At 40.1% G+C, this 11429-nt stretch overlaps 1 protein-coding gene across 2 annotated transcripts in view; it reads right to left on the bottom strand.

Moving 5' to 3' along the window:
• Positions 1-7667: 7667 nt before the first annotated feature.
• LOC118091915 (macrophage mannose receptor 1) overlaps positions 7668-11429 on the bottom strand; it is a 43544-nt gene continuing 39782 nt past the window's right edge. For both annotated transcript variants that reach the window (XM_035129502.2, XM_060280794.1), the window contains exons 29-30: positions 9387-9425; positions 7668-8314 (exon numbers count right to left, since the gene is read on the bottom strand). In XM_035129502.2, coding sequence (XP_034985393.2) covers positions 8082-8314; positions 9387-9425 — 272 coding nt within the window. In that variant the 3' untranslated portion in view covers positions 7668-8081. The remainder of the gene's footprint in view (positions 8315-9386; positions 9426-11429) is intronic.

The raw sequence follows: 11429 nt of genomic DNA, 5'->3' as shown, positions 1-11429 counted from the left end.
CATTCCTGCAGTATTTGGTCCAAATATAAAAGTTAAAGATGCCATCCAAAGAGTGAGACAGGTAGTCAGGAAACCCATTTCCTCCATGTAGCCTGTGTTTGCGTTGGTGATGTTGAATTCTGGTTTGCAGTTCACAGCTTTAAACTTGAAACCTGAAGAATTTATACAATAAAGGGAGGAACCCTTAATTAGAGTGGCTTAATTAGAGTGGATTTATATGGTTGGCTAAGCTGATTTGCAGCGACAAGCTGTTTCTGAACAATGTGGGGGTCTGCAGGGAAGCAGCAGGAAGCTAAGGCGAATGTGGGTAGAATGGTTCAGTAGCATTACACAGTAAAAGGGTGACTCAAATGGATCATTCCTCTCCCCCATCCCCAACAACAACAATAATAAAATCCTTGTAGTAAACTGCTCCATTCTTCATTCATGGTAATGGTAGGCTTCTGTGATAAGGTTATGAAAAGGTTGTACATTTCCCTTTCACTGCATAATATCAGGAGGACTAGGAAAATTAAACAAAGATTGCATATTAGCATAAGAGCTCTGCAAGGGTAAATATGTACCAGTTTCCAGTCACTTCCAGTCACAACAAAGAGCTTGAAGCTATGAGCCACTGAACAAATAGAAAACAGCAGGTTTCTATTTTATCTGTGTTGAAGCACCTCTGCTTTGGTCTACATTTGTGGGAGAATGAGGTGGTATTCTGCACTACACAGCTTCAAATTGTAGGTGTGTGTTCTGGATTTGAATGTTTCTAAATGGGAGAAGGTGAAGAACACTACTCCAGCACTTTGTTGTGCTGGTTTTCTATTCACAAAGGCATAGGGCTGTATTAAAAATGTGATCACCCACCCACAGATTGAGTGGTACAGTCCAGAACACCGCCTCATCATAACTTCTCAGTCACTGCAGTTCTAGTGCTCTGCCTTCCAACAAACACACATAATACTGCAACATCCAGTTTGTTTATGTATTACATTTGTGCCTCACCTTCCCTCCAAGGAGCTCAACGCAGCATACATGAAGTTGCATTGCATCCCAGTTTATCCTCACAACTATCCTTAGCTTAGGCTGTGAGAAAGTTATATGCCCTTGATCATCCAATGAGCTTCGTGACTGAGTGGGGATTTGAATTTGATTCTCCTTGTCATACACACTGTCAGAGGCTGGACTGAGGATGAATGGTGGGAACCATGCCCCCCTCTTCCTGCACCTTCCCAAGAAGAGGAGGACAGTATAGATTTGGAACAGTGGTTTGCAGAGGGTTCAGAGGCTAGAGGGGAGAAGCTGGGAAATATTGGGGAGCAGCAGAAAGCAGCAGCAGCAGCACCACCAGGGGAGAGACAGCTAACATACTCAGTGTCTCTCGAAAGCATTCCTGACCCCCACTCTCCCGGAACAAGGTGTGCCTTGAGAGTGGTAGAACAGAAAACTCAAAGGCAGAAAGCACAGGTCAGTCGGCGCAGGGGTGACGTATAATAGGGGGGACTGATGTGGTGGAACTTTACTTGGAGATATGCCATTAACTAAGAGAGACCGCATTCCTTTGTCTCTCTCTGTGAATATTGAATAAACTACCTGGTAAGAACTCTTTTGTTTTTCCACTTCTTGGTATCCCACTGTGAAGGGATAGGATTCCCTGAAGCCTTGACACTAACCACTACAACACACACTGTACTCACATTGGATTTAAGATTATCTGTATTGGCCTCGGAACCCAAGACAAAGGGAAGACAGTTGTCATGTTGTTTTCATCAAAATAGAACCTGTAAAAACACTTGTACAACACTTATTTAAGATAGTGTGCCATTGCACATATGTAGAATGCCATTGCCTCCTCATTTTTTTATAGAAAAATCAGTTATTCTCTACGCATCTATAGACCGAAGACGAGTTTCCATGTAAGAGGTCCAACAAGTATGATTTCCAAACGAGATTGACTCCACACTTCTTATTTAGCAACTAAGCCATAGAGCATGACATCATTCTTAAAATTCATGCGTTGTTTGTACCTACACACCCACTGCCAAAAACAGACACAAATACTTTTAAAATTTGAGGAAACACCTGCTTCTAGTTGCATGCAATTTTCCTCCCTGTAGAAAAAAACACACCAGTGAACTTTTCATTATCCAAAACCATTCTTTCTCTAAATTTAAAGAACAAAGGATTCTATGGCACCTAACAGACTAACAAATTTATTAAGACATAAGTTTTTATGGACCACAGGCCATTTCATCAGATGCCTGAAGTGCAATCCTGAATTAGCAAGCTTACATACACGTGGTGGTAGTGAAGAATGTAAAAGAGTGAGATTAGAGGGAAATGAAATGTTAAAAAAAAGAAGAAAGCAGACTAACATCACATTTTGATTAAAGTTTTTAATGTTCTCATCATGCTGAAACGAACCTTGCAAATATGTAATTTTATCAAAACATGATTAGAAATGTATGAAGATTTGCTTGTGCCCATGCCAAGAAACTCCTATAGACGTACAATTTATTCTATAACTAATTCCAGATACCGCAAAGGACAGTGCTTTTTTCTGGGGGGGGCAGGGGTACGCATACCCCTAAACATTTTGTGATTTTAAGTTTGACCTCATTGAGGGGCAGTATTTCAATATGAGTAGGAAAATTAGAGTACCCTTAAACAATTTTCTTAAAAGAAAAAAAGCACTTGCAAAGGACATCGCTCATAAAATGTCCTTCATTCCAATACAATATACCTGCTGCATCAAAAGATAAACTTTTGCTTTGAAATAGGAAGTTTGGCCTACTCTAGCCAACAAACACAGCAAGAATGCATGCATCCCTTTACTGGAAGCATCCTCCATACAGCATTCATGCCTGTTATACACAACATCAGACCTGATTTACTGTAAAAGAATATAAAAGAATATTGCAAAATAAAGCAATACTTAGAAGCTATAAAAGTAGAAGCAGCTAATAATGCCTGCCAAAGCACTGCCTGGCGTATAGTCAGATGGGAAATTAACAACTGTGTGGATGTTGAAGAAGGGCTTTTGATGATTAAAAATAGTTTTAGTTTTAGGGTGGCACTGAGAAAGGATTTAGAACCGAAAAAACGTCAGAAGGAAACTCCTATCTTGAATTTTCTCCTCTTACCTTTGCTCTGGGGGATAAAAGGAAGGACTGTGTATCTTTAGCTTTGTGGCCTTTTGAATCCCTCAAAGTATTAAGCTGCTGGGAAGCCCAGTGTTTTTTAAATTCCTTGGCGGTGCTCTGCAAGCCAGAGAGGATTAGTTTATTCCTGCTTTGAAAAGTTTCTGGTTGCTATGGAGAGAGTTGCACTTAAGGTAACAAGGGAGGTGGATAGACATTTTGTACAAGTCCTTCCTGGCAGGTTGCAGAAAGTACATTGTAAAACATAGCTAACTATTTTAAGTGTATATCTTATGCAACTATACCCTAGTTAGTCCAATCAGAAAGCAGGATGCATATCTGCAAAACAATTTATCCTTCAAAAATTAAGTAATTAGGAAGCACTGCTTCTCCTATCTTTAAAATGATATTTTCCTGCAAAAGAAAAAAGTATTGAAAATGTAAATGCTTTCTATTTCATTCACAGAATGTCTAGATTGCAGGCCCTCTTCCGATCCCTAAAGTAAGAATAACTTAAGAAAGAAAGCTCTATATCCATTTTTATTATTTGGGCTCCTTCCAGGTGACCCATTTAGCAAACATTCATCCTGATTTGTTTGCAGGGAGAGTAGATGACATTGGCTATTTATCAAACATTCGTTCCGATTTGCTTGCAGGGAGGTTAGATGTTGTTGGGTCAATGCCAATGTTATCCCACTCTTCTCAGCACATCCCCCCCCCCAAAAAAATATTTCTTGCAAAAATTATTCCATCTTTTTGGGGAAGCGGGTTGTTCTGCAATACATTCAAATCAATATCTCCTGCCTACTGAGTGGTTCTGTGTTCTCTTTCTACTTTCTGTTATCCTGGCTGTGTGTTTGCTTCTGTAACTGAATGCAAGCTTATGAGCTAACGTTTTTGAACCTTAGCCTACTGGGGATCCAGAAAGATCCTGTATGCTTTTGAACCTCAGTAAATTATTACTGAAGAATTCTACTGCCTGAGTATATATATTTTATTTTGAACTCTGCACAGGATTTGAACCCCATACATCTGCTACTCCCCTACATGGAGACAGGGGGGGTGCTGGATTCTAAATGGAAACATTGCAGACAAGGGCATGCTCTGTGGCTCACATGGATTCTTACTCTCTGCTCAGTGCTGGAGACAGAGCCAAGTAATGGCTAACTTGTATATTTTCAACAAAAAAAGGGGGGTAACAACCATTCGTGTTTCTGTGTCCCAGCAGCCCTTGATGCAGTCTGAAATCTATTTCGCACCCTGGCACAATATACTGTAATTTAATTCAGTCTACATAAAACTTCCCATGTTCCATGTCAAGATAGTTAGATTCTGTAGAATTCCAGGCATTTCCATAATCTCCCTTCTCCCCTCCATTAATGTTATGGTTTTGCTTTACATGTAACATGACTTTGTGATATATTAGTCAGCCCTAATAAAGGCTGTCGGATTTTTCCCCCTATTGGGCCAATCACATGGTTGCCTGTAATTTTTCTAAGCATGAATGCATAGTTTAGTCAAGACAGCCAGTGCTATGTAATGCATAAGAATTCCCTAAATGCAAATATAATCAGAGGGATGCACTCCATCAAAGTCATGCATATGGCTGTTAGCCAGCATTTGGATGGTTGAATCCACAGGTAAGGGCATCTATATCTCATTAGCTCATGACAAGGATTACTTTTGTCAGGGAATGGATGGTGGGAGTGCAACCCTATTGATTTTCCTGGACCTTTCAGCAGCTTTTAATACCAGCTGTCAAGTTCTTCTGGATTAGCTGTCTGAATTGGGACTGAGGCAGGATAGTTTAGTCAAGACAGCCAGTGCTGTCTTACTGAGGCAGGGGAGCAGAGTGTTATGGTGGCTCTAGTCATTCCTGGAGAATCATTTTCAGAAGGTGCCGTTGGCGGATTTCTGTTCCATGTCTCAGCCAGTGGTCTATGGACTGCCTCCTATTCTTCTGGAGATCTGAAGTATCAGCAGTGTGACAACGACACCTATCTCTACCTCTGTTTATGTCTGAGCTGGTCCCAGAGAGGCTGCTGAACTTCTGAATTGATGTCTGGAGGCTGTACTGGGTAAACAACCTGAAACATAATTCCACACATCATATTTTGACTCCCTTCCCCCCTTGAATTTTAAAGGTGCAGCTTATTTGCAGATGTGCCTTATATTCGGGCCAATACGGTAAACACTATGAGTTATTTAGATTTGCTGAGAGTTGATGCTCTCACTGGAGCAAGAGTGAGGGTGATCTTCATCATCATCATCATCATCATCATCATTTATTATGTATACCCCGCCCATCTGTCTGGGTCTCCCCAACCACTCTGGGGAGCTTCCAACAAAATATTAAAATACAGTAGTCGGTCAAACTTTAAAAGCTTCCCTAAACAGGGCTGCCTTCAGATGTATTCTAAAAGTCTGGTAGTTGTTCTCTTTGACATCTGGTGGGAGGGCGTTCCACATGGCGTGTGTCACTACCGAGAAGGCCGTTTAGGGCTTTAAAGGTCAGCACCAACACTTTGAATTCTTCCTTAGCTCTACATGGGAAAACAGGAATTGGGGGAACTCAGGTGAAGTCTGAATCGAAGTGGAAACATAAACCATGTTGCTTTTTCCACCATTCCACATACCGTTGGCAGAACATTGCTATGAACAAGTCCCGGATTTCTGTATTGCACAGTTATTTCCATCACTGACAGCAGCTAAAAAACATGGGGATGTTAATAATAAGCTTTATTATACTCATTTCTTGGCTAATAGCAGAAATAACTCTATATGTTCCAGCAGTTCAGCATAAGAGTTTAGTTTTATTTACACAGCAGTGTGGGATATTATATTTTAATGATACCCCCTTGGTAATGTGCAGCTTTCTGATAGAGGACCACAATTTACTGAGCAACAGCCACTACTGAACCAGTGAACAACTTAGTAAATGAGCTTTGAGCTGTCTCACAGAGCACAGCAACTGTGAGGAACAAAGGACGAAACCTGCACACTTTAGATTTCCCCTATGCTATCAGTGTGCCATGTGCATATATTCTGTAATTAGATCCATATGAAAGAATCTTATTCACTGTACAAAAAAAGAAGTGGTGGAGGAGTACACGTGGCAAGTCTGCCAGTGCAGAAATTACGACAAAAATAATACCCACATTTCGGAGTAATAAGAGAAGTACCATGTGCCAGTGTATATGTGTAGAACTAGATCAGACAATACTTCTCCCCTAACCTAAGCCATCAGGTGGTCTTCCCATGGAGGCATATTGAATTTGATGGATTCCTGAATGTTCTGGGGAATTTTGCAGAATATAGTCAGATAAAAAAACAACAACACGATTTTCACTGTTGTGCTGTAGAGATCCTGGCAGCTAACAGCATCCATGTCAAAAGCCCCTTTTGGTGAAATGTTGTCATAGAATTTGTCCACATATTTAGTAGGATAACTGAGGAGAAATGTGAATGTGTGTTTTAATAATTTCAGATCTCTCTTGATGAATTTCATTCCAGAATAAAGCATTTTCACCTGAGGGGGGGGGGGGAGTACCCATCACCTTTCCCAGCAGTTTGTTGATGTGTTGTAATAATATTTGAAAGGGTGTGTGAGGCTACCAGTGTAGAATTTTTAAGGAACACATGTTGCAGGTACCGATTAGTACGGCTTCAACTTTTATTTAGTTAGTTAGTTAGATTTGTATATCAGCTTTCATCCAAAGATCGCAGAGCAGTTCACAACTTGAAAATACAAAATGAGAACAAAAAACAGTTAATGTAACGAAAACGAAAACAAACCAACCCCCACAACACATTGAAAAGGCCATAGAATGTTAACCAGTCAAAGTCCGGGTTGAAGCGAAAAGTTTTTGCCCAATGCCTAAAGATATGTAATGAAGTGCAGTTGGGCCAGGATTGGTGTAATATGCTCAAACCATCTTGCCTTGGTGAGCAGCCTGGCCGTCAAATTCTGTACCAGCTGAAGTTTCCAAACCGTCTTCAGAAGCAACCCCACATATAACATGCGGCAATAATATAACATAGAGCTTACCAGAGCAAAAATTGTAATTATTTGTCATTAGGTGGGTCAATTATAAATGGAATGTAATTAATGAAATGTAATAGTGATGTTTATTTTTGTATTATTGTAACTATTACTATTGTAACTATTATTGTAACTATGTATTATTTGTTTTATTACTGTGGAATTTCCAAAAGAAAGCATTTGTAAAAATTAAAAGAAAAATGAAAAATAATAAGTTGCATTACTGAAATAAATGCAATTTTCAACGATATTCCAATTTTCCGAGTTTCACAGTTAGGTACTGAATCAGCTGAGCTGCACATATGGAATTCCTTTTTTTAAAAAATCTGATGATTGGCTTCCCTGGAAGAGTGGAGGGGGGGGCTAGATATACCCCATACTCTTCCTATAAAACCAGACAAGTGGGAATTTAGCTTTATGCATGGACACTGTGCTGATTTAGGGCAAAAATATTGTGCAGTACCTTGGTTGCCAGGGGATATCAATGACATGGTCCTTAGTTTTTCAAGTCAAGTCATCTTTAATTTATTATTTTTTATTTCATAAAATGTATACACCTCTTGATTTTTAAAAACCACAAAGTAATTTACAAAATGGTAAAACAAGAAAATCAAGGAGAAATTACAACCATGCTTAAAAAAAAACATACAAAAGTTGAAATACTAAAACAGATTAAAATTACCTTAATTTGAAGTTATTCTAATTAATTAATTAATTTGAATTTATTCTATTTAGAATACATATTTTTCTAAATAATAATTATGCATTCAGGGCATGACACACAATGAATGTGGTGATAGAAAGGACCTCTGCATATGCATATGGTTACTTCTTGGAAACGAATTAATGATGCAACCCTACCCCTGTCAATTCAGAAGTAATTCCTATTGAGCTCAAGGAGACTTACTCCCACATTACAGCCTATCTCCCTCTTTATCACCCACAAGCACTTCTGAATCATTTTTGTGAAGAATGATCTCAGTGTCACGATACAGAGAGTTATCAAAGCTGCCAGTGGTTCGTTGTTTTCTACTTCTTCTTTTGTAGAAAATAAAGAGTCCAGTACCCATGCCAATGAGGATGAAGATAACCGGTAGAACTACCTTTGCAACTCTGCCATGTGCTGATGCAGGAATATCTTCTTGTTCTGTAAATGGGGAAAGATGTATATTACACACACGCACACAATAGACCCCCTTGTATGAAGAGGAGGGATAGCTGGGTGGTGTTTGCAGCTCATAAGCATAGAGTGCCAAGAGCTTACAAACCAATGAAATGGCCACATGACTGGAGGGTACGGAGAGGGGATACAGAAGCAGAAGAGATGTGGAGTCAGAAACATATTGTCCCTTCTTAAAGAAAAGGGTTTTGGCAGACTGAAGGAATCCAACCCAAAAGATGTTAGCTGTTTCAATGCAGCTGAAAAAACCCCAAAAACTACAAAATGCCAAGGCAATGGTGTACCACCCCCCAGTTATTTTTGTACTACATCTTAAACAGAATGCTATTCTGTTCTTTCATGATCCAACTGAAACACTGTGAAATATTCCATTACACGGAAATCTCTCACACAACCCCCAATTCTTCTGCTTCATAGTGGCAGTTCTGTACCAGAAAATAATAATAATAATAATAATAATAATAATAATAATAATAATAATAATAATACATTTTTATTTATACCCTGCCCTCCCCAGTCAAAACCGGGCTCAGGGCGGCTAACACCAATAAAATTACAATAAAACATAGAAAGCAATTAATTAAAATACAGATTAAAATGCAATATTAAAATTTAAAATGCAGCCTCATTTTAAATGGTCCATAAATCCAAGCCATGAGGGAGGAAAACACAGGGGTCCGACAAAGTCCAACCCAAAGGCCAGGCGGAACAGCTCTGTCTTGCAGGCCCTGCGGAAAGATGACAAATCCCGCAGGGTCCTGGTCTCATGTGAAAGAGCGTTCCACCAGTATTGGGGCCAATACTGAAAAGGCCCTGGCCCTAGTAGAGGCCAATCTAGCCACCTTATGGCTCGGGATCTCCAGAATATTGTCGTCACCCTTTCCCCCCAGTAGAGAGCTATCATGCCTTCACCCTTTCCTAGAGATTTCTCTCTTCAGCTTTCAACCAGAAGTTCTTTTCTCAGAATGTTTGGTGCAATGCTCCGGATAGCAAGAATGCTTATAATTTTTCCTGAGTTCTTTTCACTTAACAGCCTTACCTGTCCTTTTCGTAGGTGCTTTAGTTGTCTCTTCAATAACTGTAAAACAAAAGATATGCTTATGTTCTCAGCATAGTAAGAAAGTTAGGTGTGCAAATCAATATTTTTTTAAAAATAAATAATTAGCATTGATTAGCAACAGAGTGAACCAGACTGAGGAATGAAAAGAAACTTAAGCAGCGTGCCAGCAAGCACACCCAGGTGCCATTCCTTCCCATCTAGAACAAAAAATGTAGGATTGGTCAACTGACATTTCATAGCTTGTCATAAGAAGATAAGAAGAGTTTGCTGGATCAGGCCGGTGGCCCATCTAGTCCAGCATCCTGTTCGCACAGTGGCCAAACAGATGCCTGTGGGAAACCAGCAAGCAGGATTTGAACACAAAAGCCCTCTCCCCTCCTGTGGTTTCCAGCAACTGATATTGAGAAGCATTGCTGCCTCCAACTGCAGTGGCAGAGCAGAGCCACGGTGGCTAAAGAACACAGCGAAAATACAGCTGGAGATTAGGGGGGAAAGGTTGGCATGTCCTCCTCCTACTCTGGCTGGTACTGGCGTTTTCTTTGATGGAGAACAAATAATAGGCAGTCTTGGTCTGGCAACTGGAGCTGGAAAGAAGCCTGATTCACTCTCTGTGATGAGTCCAAAGCTAAGGGGTTGGAGACACCTCTCCCCTCCAAAACCTAACAGGGAAAAAGATCTGTTGGCGTTTTAATGCTGTGTGCACTTTCATCTTATGCCTCCAGTGGTTTTCCTCCCAATGAAACAAATACCAAAGGTTTGTGATGGGACCTCTGGAATCCCTTAGTGCCTGAAAAAATGTGGTGTGTGTGTGTGACAATATTATAGGAAGCACATTTATCCTTTTATTTTTCAAGCTCTGGGCCCCGACATATCACACCATGAAAAGAACATGATTATGCACTTTAGATACAGCATTTGCTTTTGGGTGTGCTTCTTTTAATAAAAATAAATAAATATAACTTACTATTTGAAAATGGGAGCCAAGTTTTAAATTTGAAGTGTTTAGTGTAGTCACTTAATCCCTTTGCTTAGCAAGATCAGCAATGATGAGCTGAGTTTTATGTCAATGTAAAGGTAAAGTAAAGGGACCCCTGACTGTTAGGTCCAGTCGTAACCGACTCTGGTGTTGTGCGCTCATCTCGCATTATTGGCCGAGGGAGCCGGCGTATAGTTTCCAGGTCATGTGGCCAGCATGACAAAGCCACTTCTGGCGAACCAGAGCAGCACACGGAAACGCCGTTTACCTTCCCGCTGTAGCGGTTCCTATTTATCTACTTGCATTTTGACGTGCTTTCAAACTGCTAGGTTGGCAGGAGCTGGGACCGAGCAACGGGAGCTCACCCCGTCACAGGGATTCGAACCGCTGACCTTCTGATCAGCAAGCCCTAGGCTCAGTGGTTTAACCCACAGAGCCACCTGGGTCAATGTGGAGACTACTAAATGGTCTTCCCTTTTGAAGAAAATGACCAATTTATGATATTTATCGCACAGCAATTCTGGGGACTGAGAATGATTGTGGGAACCTTGACTATTAGATATTGATCAAATGTTAATAACCTTACCGTATTAGTTATAAAAGACAGAATATTCTTTTATAAATAAATAATTAATAGACCTCAGCTTTGGTTCTCCCTTCTCTCCTGCCATTTATTATTAGGGAGTATTTAGTTGGTTGGAAGTATCAGTAAAGTCTGTCAAAAGTTGAAAAAAAGAATAGGAAGTGACAAGGAGTAGGAAAGACAAAGTGCAGTGTATCAATTTGATGAAATGTGGCTTATGCTAGAAAAAGGATGTCTGATAGTCTAGAAAGATTACCTAATAAGAATAGGACAAGGTGGGATATTGTTAAAATGCCAAGAGAGAAAAAAGTCCCTTCCTGTAGTAACATGGAAGTCCCTTCCTTGGAGAGCTTTAGGAAGAAGGCAAATAAAGAGACAACAAGGATAAACTTCTAGTAGCATAATCAGAGAGCAATTAGAGCAGAGTGCCCTAAGACACAAACTTTAGACAAGCGACTCAATG

Source organism: Zootoca vivipara, chromosome 12, assembly GCF_963506605.1.
Source record: "Zootoca vivipara chromosome 12, rZooViv1.1, whole genome shotgun sequence".
Lineage (NCBI taxonomy): Eukaryota > Metazoa > Chordata > Lepidosauria > Squamata > Lacertidae > Zootoca > Zootoca vivipara.
This window is presented reverse-complemented; position numbering and strand designations above follow the sequence as displayed.